This window comes from Pelobates fuscus, chromosome 3 (assembly GCF_036172605.1).
Source record: "Pelobates fuscus isolate aPelFus1 chromosome 3, aPelFus1.pri, whole genome shotgun sequence".
NCBI lineage: Eukaryota > Metazoa > Chordata > Amphibia > Anura > Pelobatidae > Pelobates > Pelobates fuscus.
In genome coordinates, this window is record NC_086319.1 from 271,132,409 (window position 1) to 271,151,530 (window position 19,122).

Below are 19,122 nucleotides of genomic sequence, written 5' to 3' on the forward strand. Positions count from 1 at the left end.
TTTGTAAAATAATACAATGTGAGCAAGATATTACTTTGCTGCAGAGGGATTTAGATAGACTGGAGGACTGGGCACTCAAATGGCAGATGAAATTTAATGTTGAAAAATGCAAAGTTATGCACTTCGGCGCAAAGAATACACAAGCAACGTATACCCTTAATGGAAGCGAATTAGGGATAACAACACACGGAAAGGACTTAAGAATTGTTATAGACAACAAACTATGCAACAATGTGCAATGTCAATCAGCAGTGGCCAAGGCCAGTAGGGTATTGTCATGCATGAAAAAGGGCATTCATTCTCGGGACAAAAATATAATTTTGCCTCTTTATAAATCACTGGTAAGACCACACATTGAATATGCTGTGCAATTTTGGGCACCTGTTCTAAAGAAGGATATTATGGCACTAGAAAAAGTGCAGAGGCGGGCTACAAAATGAATAAAAGGAATGGAACATATCAGCTATGAAGAAAGGTTTACAAATTTAAACCTATTTAGTTTAGAAAAACGTTGCCTGAGAGGGGATATGATAACATTATACAAATATATTCGGGGCCAATACAAACCATTGTGTGGAAATCTATTCACAAACCGGACTTTACATAGGACACGAGGCCATGCGTTTAGACTAGAAGAAAGAAGATTTCGTCTAAGGCAAAGGAAAGGTTTTTTTTACTGTAAGAACAATCAGGATGTGGAATTCTCTGCCTGAAGAAGTGGTTTTATCAGAGTCCATACAGATGTTCAAACAGCTACTAGATGCATACTTGCAAAAACAGAATATTCAAGGATACAATCTTTCAATGTAGGGTAATAACTGCTTGATCCAAGGATAAATCTGACTGCCATTCTGGGGTCAAGAAGGAATTTTTTTCCAAGCTTGTTGCAAAATTGGAAGTGCTTCACACTGGGGTTTTTTTGCCTTCTTTTGGATCAACAGCAAAAAACATATGTGAGGAAGGCTGAACTTGATGGACGCAAGTCTCTTTTCAGCTATGTAACTATGTATTCCTAACAATAAAATGTTCCTTTTAGAGACAGGAACATGGCACCCAGGGCATATAGTGTCCCTTTAATTATTTTCTATAAACTTTTCCAGATTGTCACAATCTCTTACAGAAGTCACAATTAAAATCTGTGGGGATTTTTGTAGATAAATCATTTGTAAAGTTTTTCTATAATGTGAAAATATTGTATTAATTTGAAAAGCTTATCCCAAAGAACTAAACCAAGGCCTTAGAGTGAGTTTCATTTAGGAAGGACAGTAATGGCCAATGGTGGCCTTCCAATTGCTTCCTAACATTTGTAACTCCCAGCAAGCTTAGCCAGTCTCTTGGTCACGGTTTACAACAGCCGCTGGGACACGGTGAATGCCATTGCAAATATCTTGTCGACTCCCTCGGAACCTAACTCCCAGCCATTTGTTTCTACTCGGTAACTATTCTGCCTGCACTCCCGCCTCCACAGCGCGCTGGAAGATGTAGTTTCTATGGTTTTCGTGGCGGAAGAGAGTGTTTGCAGGACGCGCTTCCGGTTTGTGACGTGTAACGGGAAGGGTCGCTTCCTGCCGGGGACTGAGACCGATAGAGCGGCTACCTGAAAGGATAGGAGGGCGAGCTGGTGTGAGACTGAGTTAGTGACTCGCAGCAGTGAGAGGATTTAGGATTGTTAGTAAATACTCTGACTATATCTCTACACACCCCCTGCCTTAGGTAAGGGGGGGTGTGTTATTTGAGTATATTACACACTCACTGCGCACAGCTGGCCAGGTACACACTAATTTATCTTCCCTTTACTTCCAGGCCAAGTCACCATGAGGTTATACAGTTTGAGTATACTTTATAAAGGGGATTACAAGGTCCATCTGCTGAAAAGTGCCTATGATTTGTCCTCCTTCAGTTTCTTCCAAAGATCCAGGTAAGATGTTCCATGTGAACAGCTTGTGATTGATTGATATATATATATATATATATATATATATGTATGTATGTGTGTGTGTGTGTGTGTTTTGTTTACTGTTCCAGAAGTAATTGCTATTGACACTCCAGCCAATGATGGTAGTTCACTACAGCTGGTATTACAGAGGTTAGCCATCATTGTATTACTGGTACCAGCATAAGAGTGAGACCATATGCAATTCATCACAAGATGATGTGTGCAGTAAAAGTTTAAAGGGACACTAAATGCAAGCAGCAAGCACATTAGGTCTCTTCCCCCACCCCCTCCTTCCTCTCTTCGAAAAATATTGGAGGATGCAGAGTGCTGATCCAGCACCGAGGAATATTGGCACAGGTGTCTGGTAAGTAAATAGAGGGTTTTTAAACCTTTATTGGCCAATAATAGAGGGTGGGGGCAGAGAGCACTATACTGTTAGGAACACGACTTTGTATTCATAACAATCCCATTAAAATCTTTATTTTCTGGTTTGCTTATGCAAAGGTTTTGTTATGTGGTTTTATATATGTTGGCCCACATGAAAACCCATGCAGGTATGACTAGTATTAAATGAAATCACCATTAGTAATCAGTTCTTGCATTTTAATCACTGCATGTCTCCATAGTGTCCAGGAATTTATGACTTTCACCAGTCAGTTAATAGTGGAGCGGTCACAGAAAGGAAGTCGATCATCTGTGAAAGAGCAAGGTAAGTGATGCTAAAAAAATGACTGACTTGGAAAATAAAGGAGAATATGATTCAAAGAGATTAGATCTAGAGCAGCGGTTTCCAAACTGTGTGCCAGGGTGCCGCGGAATATTTCCCCGGTGCTATGATTATAACACCTGGGAAACATTACTGCTCAATAGGGACCCAGTCGAGTGCCGCGGCCCTTTAAGATCGCAACCGGGCCCCTGTAATGTCGGCCGACTAGGATGAAGTGACAGCCTGTCCATTCCTCCCAGCGTCATGCAGGTAGACGGCTCGGGAGGGAGAGGAGGCAGCCGCAGCATGAGGGGAGAGGAGCATGAAGATCTCCAGACCTCTCACTCTTACAGCAGCAGCATGACTCAAAGTGTGTGTATTTATATATATATATATATATATATATGTCAGTGTGCTTCTGTGTATGTGTGTCAGGGTGTGTGTTTTTATGTCAGCGTGTATCTGTGTCATGGTGTGGGCATGTATCAATGTTTGTGTGTGTCAGGGTGCATGTGTGTATTTATATGCATCTGTGTGTGTATGTGCATGAATATCTGTGTAGGTGCGTATGTATGTGCATACATCCAAGCAGTCAAACGCCAGCACAACATACAAGCACACTCCTGCAATCTAACACAAATATTACATACAAACACACCCCTTCACTCAAGCACAAATACTTCACACAAATGTACATCCACATTTTAAAAGTAAATATTAAATTCAGACACACCCCTGCAATCAAACGCAAACATCACATACAAACACACCCCTGTATTAAAACACACTAAATGTATACAAGCACCCCTTCAAACACCAACACTGTACATTACACTATAGCGCCAGTAAATGTGGCAACGCTGTACAGATATACAACCTAGAAATTTTGACTTGGGGTGCCTTGGAAAAATATTGAAATATGAAGGGTGCCTTGAACCTAAAAAGTTTGGGAACCACTGATCTAGAGGTTTAGTCACTAAACTCAAATTGTAGCAATATAAATATGAATGGTAAAATGTAGGCAAGTATAGCTGATTTTGAGAAATGATCCATCTCCCTTGTATAATTCTCCATAGTCTCAACTTGGCTATTTTAGATTAAATATAGATGGGGAGGGGTGGGGTAATTTTAAAAATGTGTCTGAAATGGAAAGAGAAGTCAGTACTTGGTCACATGCATCTATTATGTGCTGTACGTTATTACATATGGGTGATACTGGCAGCGGGAACAAAGAGAGCATTGTTTTGTTACTCTTGCCTGTTAGCACTCTAAAACCTTTCTTTGGATATTACAGACCGTTTTAGCATTATGCAATGAGGAGATAAGTAACTAATATGTTAATAGTATGAAAATTTTAGCTACCATATATACTCGAGTATAAGCCGACCCGAATACAAGCCGAGGCCCCTAATTTTACCCAAAAAAACTGGGAAAACTTATTGACTCGAGTATAAAACTAGGGTGGGAAATGTAGCAGCTACTGGTAAATTTCTAAATAAAATTAGATCCTAAAAAAATATTATTTGAATATTTATTTACAGTGTGTGTGTTTGTGTATGTGTTGCAGAGCCTTGGTGGGGGGGTGGGCATTTTTATTATAATTTTTTAAAATATTTTAATTTTTTAAATTAATTAAATTTTTTAATTATTATTTTAATAATTTTTGTTATATTATTTTTATTTTATTATTATTATTATATATATATATATATATATATATATATATATATATATATATTGTTCCCCCTCCCTGCTTGATACATGGCAGGGAGGGGGGCTCTCACTCCCTGGTGGTCCAGTGGCATTGGCAGTTCAGTGGAGGGGGACTGGCAGGAAGCTGTAACTTACCTCTCCTGCAGCTCCTGTCTGTTCCCTTCTCCTCCGTGCCGGTCCGGTCAGCTCCCTCTGCAAGTCCCAGTGTAAGTCTCGCGAGAGCCGCGCTGTGACCCCGCGGCTCTCGCGAGGCTGACAGGGGAGCTGACCGGACCGGACCAGAGGAGGAGGGAGCTGACAGGAGCTGCAGGACAGGTAAGTAAATGCTTCCTGCCAGCCCCCCCCCCCCCCCCCCCCTCCTACACAGCCCCATTGTCTGTATTATGGCAATGTAAATTGCCATAATACAGACATTGACTCGAGTATAAGTCGAGTTGGGGTTTTTCAGCACAAAAAATGTGCTGAAAAACTCTACTTATACTCGAGTATATACGTTATCCATTTTTCATTTTATCTTTTAATCTGTTAAATTACTAAAAGTAAAAAAAATGCAAAAACTAAAGGATGAGAAAGATCTGATTATCCATTATAAATCTTTTTTTTGTGATCTAAGTGAAAGAGACACAGGTCGTCTCTTGATGCTAATAAGTGTTTGAACTTCGATTCGATATCTTCACACTGTCAGAGTAGTTAGTTTTGGGAACCTTGCATTCCACCTCACTTAAGGCAGTTACGAGTGGAACGCATGTTGGAACATAGCATTCTAACACAATTTGTACCAGCAGGGCTGGGGATTTCTATGCCCAGAATCTATACTAAGCAGAACCCTGAATAACTGGAACACATATAAGAATATTGTTTATCTGTTCGTGTATAAAATCATAGGCCCATTTCATATTGTTTATTCTTGTAATTTCTCATGATGTATAATAAAAAAATCTATAAAGAAGTTGATCTATTTCTTTGCAAAATTATCAGTAACACTCACTGTCCATCATACTTTCCCCTCTTACAGAATATTTGTGCCATGTCTATGTAAGAAACGACTGTCTAGCTGGGGTGGTTATTGCTGATACAGAATACCCTCAAAGAGTCTGCTTCACCCTGTTGGAGAAGGTAAATAAGATTTATGAACAAAACTTTGGGACTGCAGTTATAAAAGTCTGATATTTTTTGTTTCTTCTTGTTCGTTTATAGCGCCATTATGCAGAATACTTTTCATTGTATTTATCCCAGATGGATGAAAATCTCAGTTAGGGTTTTTTATTTTATTTTTTTTGCAATCACAAATCCCAACATGGTGAGGCAAACACACACTTCCATACATTGTAATTCACTACACGACAATTATACAAATGAACTGCGATTGCTGACAGCTTTGATCAACATTTTGTATATTTCAATTAAAAATGAATTTCTTTATTTGTCAATTTAAAAACAATGAAACACAGTCAACACATCTATTCCAAGCACCATTACTACTGGTACACTAGTACAGGTAGTCCCCGGGCGCCTTTAAATAATAACATGTTAAATCTTTTACATATTTCCATACTTATCTTACTTTGTCAAACTCCTGGGGTCCTTTCAGTCTGAGCTGATCTGATAAAGTGTAAGTTCATTCTTCTGAATTATCATACCAATTTACACCTGGTTTAAACAGCTGACATTCTTTCAATGAGCTAGTCTGCTCTAGAGGGTTTAACTCAGGAGAGCTAACAGAATCTCTTTAGCAGGAGCTTCCAGTTCTCCTGAAAGCTGTTATGAGCAACACCCAGGGGATCCCAGGTATAAAGTCAATTCTCTTTCTATTGGTTTGTCTACTTATAATGGGCTGGAGTGTTCCTTTACTTTTGCAATTTTCCTTCTGCCAGACAATCAATGTTTTGTTGTTTTTTTTTTCTTTAATTCAGACATATGCTGTCTTTCTAGCTTTATGAAAAGAATAAAAGAAATTCCTCTTTGTAACTTCTGCTTTACCCCCGATCCTTGGCAAACAACTTTACAGTGGCTCTGTCACGTCAAACTTACTTCTCGTATAGTTTCTTTTTCTCTTCTTTCAGAATCTATTGTTCTTGTCTTCATTTCGGATCTATTTCTCTTTAAAAAAAATAAAATTAAAAAAATAAGACAAAGTAGGGAATACTGTGACTTATGTATTTTTCCTAAGCTTGACAATTGTCACAGAACTGCCTTTGCCAAGCTAGCAAAGGGTGAAACGTGCATTTAGCTCCACTCTTTGTCAAGATTGCCAAGTGTTGGGGGGGCGGGGCCTAGCCACTGAACAGAGAGGATGCAGAACAGCATGACTCCTGCTTATCGAGGCAATAATCGCTGCATACAGGCCACAAATGGCCTGCAAATGACCCAAAAGGGTCACAAATCGAGAGGTGAACAAGCGGGGCTCACAATGATACCAAACATGATGCCATCCCTGCAACAACCATCGGAGAGACAACTGCGGCCTACAAACCTGCATGGCACTGGGGAGACGGCCGCTCCCCGGCTGCCCTCAAAGGCAAACAGCTGGCAATTGGACCCCAGTTCCCCCCCCTATGGACCGGCGGGGGTCATCCCGGTCCCTGACAGACCCCAACAGCCCCAGGGGAAGCACACACAAGCAGCGCTTACCGAACCCGAAATGGCGGCAAATGCCCCAGAGCCACAAGAAAAAGCATATTGGCCTGACATCCTCACGCGGCTGGAGGCCTCATTTGCAGCCTTCTGGACTAAAATGGCAGAACGGCTGGCTGGGGCACAAACTCTGAAAGGGCACCTACCGATGGCACTCTCCTCGCACCCTCCGCCACGAGGCACACCTCGCAGACAGAAGGGAGCGCGAAAATCGCGCAGACGAAAGCGAAACCGACAGCAAGAGCGCAGACCCACGAGGCTCCAGCCACAGACCGCCACCTTCTCAAGCATGAACAAGCTGTCCGAACTCATACACACCACCAAGCTTCGGCCCAACAAGAGACCCACAGACCCGACCAGATGTTCCAGAGGAGGCGGTCCAGAGATACACACCCTCTCGCATGCCGAGTGCTGGAGGTATCCCTCGCGCTGCTGCGCTACAATAGATCCAAGCGCTCAGGAGTCCGTGCGGGACTATGCATTCCCCATGCAAGGGGTAGGATGACTATACTATATGAGCTCTCAGCTGGGCACCAGTCTCTAATGCCTGCACCACTTACCCATAAGAGACTTATGGATCCTCCGTGGCACACATGCTACATCACACTCTTTGCTCTATCCACTGCTCTATCTTACTTATGCTTGTCATTTAATTAATCTATTATCAACTGAGGCAACTGTTTTATGTTATATGTGCTGTGTAGTAAATCCAATGTGCTAACCTAATACTGTTTTAACACATATAGGACGAACGCTGGCAAAACTACATGTCAAAACACTAGACAGTACATACTTATAACCACACTTGTTAGACCTCAATTTAAATATAACATGTAAATCTTATCATCTTGACGCATGTCTTAGCTTGAAATATAACTGTTTAACCCACTCAAGAATACAATGCCACATACTTTTAACCCTAGGAGCACCTAGGAATGTTATATGCATGTCTAGCCTAGTATACTCACTAATCACTACTAATGTAACACAACTTGTTGTTCTCATGTCTAAAAAGAAAAATGTGCTGTATCATTTGCCACTCATTGAAATGCTATGAATATGCCTGCAGTTGCTGTTGTGGCCCTGCAAGCTTGTCTGTTACTTATATGCACATGCAAAAATAAAGAATAAAAAAAAAAAAAAAAAAAAAAAAAAAGATTGCCAAGTGTTGGAAAAATGCATAAGACAAAGAAGTCTCTGCTTTGTCTTATGTTTTAAAGTGAAATTTATCAGAAAAGAAGAAGAGATTCTGAACAAGGATGAGAAGAGGAAACAATAGGATAAAGGTAAGTTTGATGTTACAGAGCCACTTTAACCATTTCATAGTTAACTAGGTAGTATTTTTTTTTTCTTGATGTACTTAGTACATCAAGAAAGATACTTAGTGTCTTATGTATCACAGCCAATGTTTATGTATTTCTCCAGGTGCTTGAAGAGTTCTCCACCCAGGTTGACAGAATAGACTGGCCATCTGGCTCTCCCTCAACCATCCAATATGATGCTTTGGAATCTTACCTCAGCAAGTATCAGGTATTTGGACAGCTTAACAACTTGAATGCCACACACATAAAATAACACAACTTAAAGGGACACTAATGTGTGAAATAAACATATATTGATTTTAACCTCAGTATGTCAGTGGGGTTTTAGATTTCAAGGACTTACCTGTAATCCAGTGTTCAGACAGCCTCTTGTTTGCAACTCAGTATGCCTTTACTCGTCAGGCCTTGTAATATTTGTGTACAATTAAATGCTTCTCATTGAAAAGCATTTTGCACTTTCCACATGTTATCAGGACTTAATATACATGCTTATAGTGAAGCATTAAATGTTCAAAATCTTTATGCAATGTGGATAATAAATTAAATGGATATCTTGGGGATCTGTTAAGCCAAGGTTGGTGATAGGGTAGCTCCCTCTATTATGTAACCTTGAGCTAGGAACCCCTCGTGGAGAATATATTTTCAGCACAGCTGGAGGGCTGATAGGCAACCCTGCATTATATACTTTACAATGTTGGGTCATGTCAATACATGCTTACCTTACTGGACTTTAACTCTGTTAGGGCATGTTGACATCCTAGATTTTTGGTGGGAGCTGGGATTCAAACTCTGCTCACACCAATGAGTTCTACGTAACAATCAATACTATGCTCTCCCTTTGTCAGCTGGGGCCATTTGTCGTGAACACAGACTGACAGATAAGCTGTGTGCAGCGCTCAAAGGGAGCGGTGCAAACAGCTCTTTAAATGGGCATTTAAATCACCATTGATTGCAATGCGGTGTGAGCAGCGTTATACCCCTGTTCACACTAGGAGACTGTTTATACCTGGGGCTATCCTCTGTCAGCTGGAACTGGTTTTATTGGCCCTTTACTGCCAGTTTGGGGGTATAGATCATGCCCCTGCATGTCAGTTCCCTGACATTTGAGAGTTAAATCACTTTATGCTGTGAGTTACACAGCCTTCCTAAATACTGAAGAGATATGTAATGTTTAAACTTCTTTTATTGAACAGTGTGTTTAAATTAGAATTAACATAGAATCAAATAGAAAATAGAATCAACATTTCTGATGTGTTAATGGCCTGCAGGACCCTCATGTGCTTCATTAAATTTTAATTTAAAGAAGAGGAGATAAAAACTTCATGAAACCATTTTTCATGTAAGCTGTCAGTCAAACCCAGGAGAGGTGTGGCTAAGACTGCATAAAAAGGAACTAAGGTGATTTAACTTCCAAATCGCAGAGAATAGAGCAGTGAGAGGGCAGCGGTGTGATCTATACACCAAAACAGTTTCATTAAGCTACAGTTATTTCAGTGCTTATAGTGTCCCTTTAAAGGGTTTAGCAAATGTGCTGTTAGCCAAACTGAAACATGCAGGTGTTTACAACTGATCAAAAGAGTCTGGATCTCAATGATAAAGATTTCAACTTCTCATCCTATCCTATTCATTTAATTAACTACCTCTATGCCGCTCACAGCTATTGTTGCATTTAACCCCTTAACGCCGTTACGGCGTTCTATGCTGTCGCGGCTTTAAAGGGTTTTAAAGCCGTTGCGGCGGCATAGAACGCCGTAACGGCTGAAGCCCCCAGGAGGTAAGCTATACTTACCTCCGCCGCGATCCTCTTCTGGGGGTCTGCCTGAGAGCCCAGGCAGCCCCCCTCCGGCAAATGAGGCCCCCGGGGGCCATGTGATCGCTCTCAAAGAGCGATCACATGGCCCCCTATAGCTGGCTATGGATCTGCCAGCAGGGGGACTGTCTAAAATATTAGAGAGTCCCCCTGCTGGTAGGTAGTGTAAAAAAAAATTAAATACACATGTTAAAATAAAATACAAGTATTTATATATATATATATAATATATGTATTTATATTATATATATAATATATATACATATTATATATATATGTAACGTCATACGTAATGTATTTTAATATTAATATTAGTATATATATTAGTATTAAAATACACTTAGAATGACGTTACATATATAATATGTATATATATATATATTATATATATATAATAGATCTACATATATATATATATATATATATATATATATATATATATATATATACGTATAATTACAATAATAAATAAATAAAATAATAAAATAAATAAAATATTGAAACAAAATTTAAAATAAATTATATATTCATATGTAATTTCATTCTAACTGTATTTTGTTATTAATATATATATATTGGAAACAGAATACACTTAGAATGACATTCTATATATATCTATCTATATATAAAATACAAATAACCGCAAATATATATAGATAGATAAATACATATAATTACATGAAAGATTACATTAGTATACACGTAGAATTTAAATACCTATAAATGCATATATATTAAAATTCTAAGTGTATATTTAAGTAATTTTTTAACATAATTATGTCATTTAATTAATTAAAATTTGATTGACATGCCTGACAACACAGGGAGAAAGTGCAGAGAATTTAATTCGCAAGCACTATATTTGACCCTGTAACTCTCCAAGACACCATAAAACCTGTATATAGGGGGTACTGTTTTACTCGGGAGACTTCGCTGAACTCAAATATTAGTGTTTCAAACTGGTAAATTGTATTACAACGATGATATTTTAAGTAAAAGTGACGTTTTTTGCATTTTTTACAAACAAACGGCACTTTTATGGACTATATTATTGTTGTAATATGTTTTACTGTTTTAAAACACTAATATTTGTGTTTAGTGAAGTCTCCCAAGAATAACAGTACCCCCCATGTACAGGTTTTATGGTGTTTTGGAAAGTTAGAGAGTCACATATAAGGCTCGCATTTCATTTTTTTGACATTGAAATTTGCCAGATTGGTTATGTTGCCTTTGAGACCGTATGGTAGCCCAGGAATAAGAATTACCCCCATGATGGCATACCATTTGCAAAAGTAGACAACCCAAGGTATTGCAAATGGGGTATGTCCAGTCATTTTTAGTAGCCACTTAGTCACAAACACTGGCCAAATATTAGTTTTTTGCTTTTTTCACACAGAAACAAATATGAACGCTAACTTTGGCCAGTGTTTGTGACTAAGTGGCTACTAAAAAAGACTAAACATACCCCACGTTCAATACCTTGGGTTGTCTACTTTTTCAAATGGTATGCCATTATGGGGGTAATTCTCATTCCTGGGCTACCACACCGTCTCAAAGGTAACATTACTAATCTGGGAAATTTCAATTTGAAAATGGAACGTTCTATATTTGACCCTGTAACTTTCCAAAACACCATAAAACCTGTTAATGGGGGGTACTGTTGTACTCGTGAGACATCGCTGATTACAAATATGTGCATTTTGTTGCAGTAAAACCTAACAGTATTATGACATTTACAGCTAAAATGTGAGGCGGAACTACAAATTAAAAAAAAAAAATCGAATTTCTTACAGTTTTTTTTTATTTTATTCATAATAAATTGTTTCATATATAAATATTTTTTTTTTTTTTTTTTTTTACTACATTCTTTATTTTTGTAGTGCTTATAGACGTAACAAGGTGCACATGCGGTACCCCAAAGGCAATCCACATGCTTTTGCAAACATTAAGTACAGTGAGGTATATAACAGCTTTTGCACATTTTTAGTATTAATTTGAGTAAGATCAGGATGTAACAGTGCTTGTAATTATTCTTGGCATAGTAGGTGCAATCTAAACAACTGGTTTTACATTGACGTCTGGCTACATTGGATCTGTCATATTATGTTGAAGTCGTCGACTTCAAAGTGTATGTTTAAAACTATAGTTAGGCTCGGTCTGCGCGTCTGTCGATCTGTTAACATCACAAATTCTGCATACATAAGGGTTCACGTGAGTACTACTGGTTGGCATGAAGAATTGTCTACATCGTTAATCAACATATTATACTAGGTCGCACGTTTGTTGGTTCTAAGCCGTGGCAGGAAACATAAAAATGAAGAAAAAACAACAGGCCATATAATAACATCTGACCACATGAATTGTATTATATACTGCTTATAAAATTAACTTTAAGGTGTATGTTTATAGCTATAATCAATCTTAGTCTGCACAGTAACTGATCTGCTGACCTTTTAGATTATGCGTATGTTGCAATTCAAATGAATACTGCAGACTAGTACTAGGAACTGACTGCGACTCTAATGTACAGGTTATAGTAGGTCGCTCATTTGCTGGATTCGTGCTGTAGCAATAAGGGTAATGAAATGAAGATTAAGATAACGCAGCAGAATAACTCTTAAATAGGCTGGTGGTCTGGGATATCTGCCTGGCTTCTGCATTAAAAATAATATGCGAGAGTACAAGAACACATAACCATAACAGTAGAAGTCATAATAAAGATTAAACACGGAGGCATTGTCCAAAGGTTGTGTGTGTTTGGGCAGTGCAGCAAAACAATAGTGGGTAGTGTAAGTCCCCGTGGTTGATCACCTCTGTTAGCCTATGCCCACCCTAGAGGCCTGATGTGCCAACCTGATTTGGAGATGCAGCTTCAGAGGGTTGCTGTTGTGCGTTGGTTCATTCGGTAGGTAATTACAAGCGTTTGCCAGTCCTTTGCAATAGGTGTTATACCCGAATGATTCTCCGTTCTTACATGTCTGCAGGTGCAGAGGGTCCCATTTACTCCCGTGTGGGAAGCAGTACAATGCTCTCCAACTGCCTTTCGGACACAATTTCCGATGACCGCGTCTAGTGGCTTTCTGCCTGCGGGGTTGTTGTGCTGCTGCTGTAATCCTGGTGGGTCTCTGCCCAGGTGGACGTGCGCGTTTGTTTGCTGCTATGTCTGGGGCCCTCTTGCCCGAACGGGGCCTCTGCAACTCCTCTTCGTGTTGCCTCCGAGTCTCCCGTGCTGTCCGAGCAGCCAGTGCCGCCGTTCTCAAGCGGGCCTCCCATTTCGCCCAGAAGAGCTCAAAGGCGGCATTCAGTGTAGCCGTAGACGCCAGAGGTGAGTGGGTCGGATGCTTTTGGCCCTGCAGGGCCAGACCATGTGCAGTTCCGTCGGCCATCTTGGTTGGGCCTAGTGGTGTCTGTTGGTTGGGATTGCGCCCTGGAGTGTCCCAAAGTGGTGCGCTCTTTGTAGGTAGGTAGACCGGGATGACCCCCACCGGTCCAGAGGGGGGGGAACGAGGGCCCATGTACATAGAGGTAGCCAGTCTTGGCAGCAGGAGAGCGGCCGTCCCTCCTGCGTCCGCCACGTGAGTAGGCCTCTGACACTTGTCGAGTGGGATAGCTTTCGTCCTGTGGCTTGGGTGGTGTCATTGTGTTCCGCTCAGTGTCACCTCTCGTTTGTTGACCTTTTTGTCACGATTAGTCGTCATTTGGGTTGTGAGAATCCGTTTTGTGTGATGCTTGTTGCAGGAGCTCCTGAGGTTAGCGTCCTCTCAGCTCCATGCTCAGGCCCCGCCCCCATATATAAATATTTTATATGAAATGAAAGCCCTGTTTCTCCTGAACAAAATGATATATAATAAGTGTGGGTGCATTTAATATGAAAGAGGTGAATTACGGTTGAACAGACATATAGCGCAAATTCCAGTTTTTGTTTACGTTTTGTTTTGATCAGAACGTGCACTATTGACTCCGTCCTGAAGGGGTTAATATTCTCCGTTACTAAACCACTTCTGAAATGTAATTTATTTAGTTTCCTACAGTTTGTTTACATTGGATCTTTCTTATTAAATTTGCCATCCTCGGTTATTCAGAGAATGGACTCTTTCCACTTTTCTGCAAAAATGCTGGCAGCTTGTAAACACATCCTTTTTCTGACATTCCTCATTTCAACAAATTTCATGAAATCTGTCATAAACTGCTAATGTCCTCCATAACCTTCTTAATTTGCCAGATTGGGGGAAGAATTACTGCAACGCCTGCTTGTTTTCAGTTACCATAAATGATCACCTTTATGTGTATTGATGAGAGAGCCTGAATAATATAAAGAAAGTAGTATTGATAATTTATTAAAAAGTGAAGGTAAAAAATAATTTCATCTCTTTAGACTTGGCAACATCTGGCAGTTCATAAACTGACAATTGCATCTGGAATGGAGAAGTCTGTCCGTCACATTTATACCTTTTATCTTTACTTAGTACAGAAAATCATTTGTATTGACAATGTTTTTTTCCTTTTTGAAATGTTTTTTTTTTTTTTTTAATTTCCTAGAACCCTCGGGACGCAGATCCAATGAGCAAAGTGCAAGCTGAGCTAGATGAGACCAAAATTATACTGGTAAAAACTTTTATTATCACACAAATTAGGTGAAGAACAGCAGAGAGGGAAATGTGTTCTGTATCCAAGTCAGATGATACATTCATATCAGAGATGTATATAAAAAAAATACTATTGTGCATCACCTACATGTTTCAAGTTGGATATTGAGATCTTCTTCTTGAGATATGCAGGTGATGCATAACAGTAATGTTTGCAATTGCACTGGGGTGTTTTATTGCCTCACCACATTCTTTTTGTTAAACACATTCGAAGTGTTCATCAGTTTCTTTTTTTGCAGTAGTGTAATGCTGCATTTTATAAATATTGACATTTGTGTTTTTGTTTTAAGCACAACACCATGGAGTCATTATTACAACGTGGAGAGAAGCTAGATGACTTGGTCAGTAAATCTGAGGTGCTGGGAACACAATCCAAAGCCTTCTACAAAACTGTAAGTGATTCTAGAGAGATGAGCTGTGATGTTAGAGCTATACTGTATGTGGGACGTTTGCAGATTGTTAATGCAGTGAAGTTCAGCAGGCTTCTTGCGAATAAATGTTGAAGTAATATATATATATATATATATATATATATATATATATATATATATATATATATACTGTATCATCAAAACATGAATCTGGCTATTGTATGGACATATATAGATGTGTATGATGCATTTTTAAGGAAGTTCAATTAAAAGGGAAACTAATGACAGGAAAACAAAGTTGTTTTCCTGGCACTTGAGTTCCCTATAGTGCAATAATTACCATTGAGTGGTTAAGGGACCCCGGGAGACTGTACCCAGTCCACGTTAATGAGCTGAAGTGATCTGGGTGCCTATAGTGTGCATTTAAGTGGGGTGGAAATATCTGCTGTCTTATGAAGTGAACACGGGGGAGCAATAGTTAGTGTATTGTGAAATGAATACATGGGGAGGATAACTCGTGTCTTATGTGATAGACATATGGGGTTAGCTGGTGTCTTATGAAATAAGTGCAGAGGGTATAGTCTGGGACTTCCAGAATGGATAAAATTGGGGATAATTGACGCAGTTGGGCTATATTGAGGTTAGAACAATTTACATTATATGGATTTCATGCAATTTACGTTATAGTGGAAAAATATCTTCTACCATATATATCAATGCTTTATTATTTTACCAGTAACATGATATAACATGGATCATCTCTGAAACACCAATAATTTGTTTGTTTCTTCTTCATCCTTTTCCAGGCACGGAAACAAAACTCCTGCTGTGAGATCATGTGATGCAAGTGCAGTGAAAAAGCTGATTGAAGGAAATGAACAAACACTATAATGTCAGGGGTGGAGCAGATGTTCAGATACAACTAGACTTCTTCTTCTCCACCTTTAAATAGACCGGGGTGCAGTTAGAAGCCCTACTGCCCTGGGTCAGTTTATTCACTCCAATGACAATGAGAGGGGTCTTTTAACATTGTGTGATGCGTGTTATATTTTTATTAAAAGACCCATCCTTCACAAGGTTAAACCCCAACCATCCATCGCAGGCCCAGGGAGATAATATGGAATAATCTGATTACTTCTGATTCCATGGGAACATTCCATTTTTTGATGTAAGCTAGCAGAGTATCTTTGTACACTGATAATGAACACGGTTTGCTATTTAGGTCAAGCTGATTATCAATATACTGATAAATAACTGTGTGGCGATGCAGAGCATCCACATGCAATTATGATCTCATTGTGGCACTCATCAATACTAAAGTTTATAGTAATCCCTTCTCTGCCAGAGGGGTAAGATGTTGCAAGCTACCCTGGATGCAATGGAGCTCTAGCCTAACAGTAGTTAGAAAGGCAGGACCGATCGATTCTTTCCTGGAATGTTCTGATGAAGGAACGTTTAAATTCAGTCTGCAAGAAAAAAACTTGGACTCCAAAAATTAACCCTTTTTACTCCTTATGCAGAAGAGTTTAATTATTCTGTTACCACTTCAGCACATCACAGGTCTCTATTCATCTCTGAAACTGGATCTGCCAGCAAAGAAAGGATTAATTCTGCACCCAGATCCTGTATAGATAAGTTATTGTATTTCAGTGTTTTAATTCTATGGTTCCCATTCTCTAGTAAAAAAAAATTTCTTTCTGCATTCTTTACCATGACATTGTATTTTATTAAAGATCATCTGAACTTTTCTGTACAAAAACATGCTAATTAAATATGAAATAGAATCTGCAAATGTTTCCAAGTGTAGTTGCTTTTGCTTTATATATTGAGACATGGGATGCCTCCCTGGAAACAAAGATTTTTTTTTTTTTTTTTTTTTATTATCATTATTTTTTTTTTCCTCCTTAGTCATGTTTACAAAAAGATGATGCACAACATTATTTCTGTTTTAGTTAACCTGGTTATGTGGTTACCTACGGTTACGTATTTATGATCCAAAGGATTATTCACTAGAGGATGAGTTTAGTGACCTAAACCCATGTTTAAACCGAAAGGGCAGACCTGAAAATTGCTCCCAACTTGACTATTTTGACCTGAGGTTTGTCAGCTCACAGCTTAGTGAATAAACCCAACAGATACAGAAAGAGATTTTTAATTTATGTGTGTGTGTGTATGTGTATATATATATATATATATATATATATATATATATATATATATATATATATATATATATATGTGTGTGTGTAATTAGTTCCATTTTAAAAATTGTCATATGGCTTTCTAGTATAGTGAAGCAAATGCTGGTACTGGTAACAGTGAGCTGTCTGACATAACAGCTTGGGGAGTGTGAGATCTTTACCATCTCGATTGAAGAAAGTGCTAAATGTAGAAGTCTGTGTGTGCTATTACAGGTGTTAACTGTAAGTGGTACCTTTGTAAGTTGTCTATGCTGATTTTAATGTGGCCTAATAAAAGAGATGCTTTTATCAAAGACCATTTGACATTAGTCACATGTTCTAGTAATTCTACACTTTTGGTGTGGGTATAGAAGGTTATTGCTGTCACAGTGGGGGGACTAGCATTATTCTGATTGGGAATATACACTCCGCTACATGAGTTTTAGATTAAGATTTTCTAAACAGCTTCTACTTTTAACAGAGGACTGCCAACTAGTGCCCCAGTTTGGAAATGCACATTTCTTCATTTCACCTAAATGGGGCTTTATTCACTAAATAGTGAGTTTGAGTTGAATATGCAACATGTATTGTAAAATTAAAGCAAGAATGATTACGCATTTGGAAGCCAAAAGCATAGCTTGTTTGGTTGTCAATTCGCAATGTACTCTTTAATGAGCAAAACATTAACTAGGAAGGCAGCTAGTAGTACCATATTGAGTAGAATGGTACAGATGTAGTCACATTTCAGTAAGAATAAGAAAGGCAGGTTGTCTCTCCTGTGGTTCACTCCTGACTAGTAGATTCCATATATTCCCTCTCAGTGCTACAGTGTCTAGCACTGTTTTATGTGGTGGGGTTCAGCAACATATCATCAGCTTTGTCAGATACTCATCTGCAGTTTGCATAAGAAATCTCCTTAAATATCCAAAAACCTGCCAAAATGTCCATGAGGGTTAGGTTTTACCCAACTCACTTTTGTATAATCAAATAATACAAATATTAGTGTTTTATTTATGAAACTGGAAATTATGGAAATTTGCAAGTCAGGTGTTTTTCCGCGAAGCTACTTTAGCATTTGCAGGTCTCCCTAGCAGGGTTTTAAATTAAAGCCAAATAGCTGAACTAACAAATATTCTGTCACCTATGCTTCCATTTTGACTAGCAAGGCCTAAAATGTTGATATGCACTCTTAATTTTCACTTTAGTGAATAACCGTGTGTGTGTGTGTATGTGTGTATATATATATATATATATATATATATATATATATATATAGTATTTTCCAATGGACCATGTTACTGATATAATTTAGTGCAAGGATTTCCAAGTGGTAGATCTCTATATTTTGTAGAACATTTAGGCTGGCAAAGCATAATAAAAGTAGTATTTATGATGATATAACATTTTGGACACTTCTGCCTTATGTCAAGGGTGATATTAGCCAAAACATGCATATCCTTAATACTTCTATAATCATTTATTCATAAGTGTTTCTCACATGACTGTCTGTGCATGGAAACACACATATTCCGAACATAAAATGAAAGAAATTAATTACATGCAGAGGTCTCTGCTTTAAATCTTTTTATTTTTTTCTCATGGTAGCATATTAAAAAAGGATAATGCATATGTACTCTACATATACTCTGGTATGAGCAGAAAGTGGCAAGACTAATTTTCTATTACACCTGCTCAGAGGTACATATCTAGATGGCCCTCACAAAATCATGTCACTGAACCTATTGGAGGAGAGAGCAAAGAGACCTCAAATATATTGGAATTTATTCTCTAATCTGTAAAATGT

At 38.6% G+C, this 19,122-nt stretch overlaps 1 protein-coding gene across 1 annotated transcript; it reads left to right on the forward strand.

Moving 5' to 3' along the window:
- The first annotated feature begins 1,515 nt into the window (after positions 1-1,515).
- YKT6 (YKT6 v-SNARE homolog) lies at positions 1,516-16,934 on the forward strand. Its single transcript, XM_063445543.1, has 8 exons — positions 1,516-1,713; positions 1,804-1,918; positions 2,563-2,645; positions 5,371-5,471; positions 8,415-8,519; positions 14,661-14,726; positions 15,058-15,159; positions 15,945-16,934. Exons 2-8 carry the CDS (start codon positions 1,815-1,817, stop codon positions 15,978-15,980), a joined length of 597 nt encoding a protein of 198 aa, XP_063301613.1. The 5' UTR covers positions 1,516-1,713; positions 1,804-1,814; the 3' UTR covers positions 15,981-16,934.
- The last annotated feature ends 2,188 nt before the right edge of the window (positions 16,935-19,122 follow it).

Excerpts from the sequence above, each read along its gene's own strand:
- YKT6 (XM_063445543.1), top strand. The coding sequence starts at position 1,815 with ATGAGGTTATACAGTTTGAGTATACTTTATAAAGGGGATTACAAGGTC. Across the intron at positions 2,646-5,370 it reads ATCATCTGTGAAAGAGCAAG|AATATTTGTGCCATGTCTAT; the intron begins GTAAGTGATGCT and ends CCCCTCTTACAG. Across the intron at positions 15,160-15,944 it reads CCAAAGCCTTCTACAAAACT|GCACGGAAACAAAACTCCTG; the intron begins GTAAGTGATTCT and ends ATCCTTTTCCAG.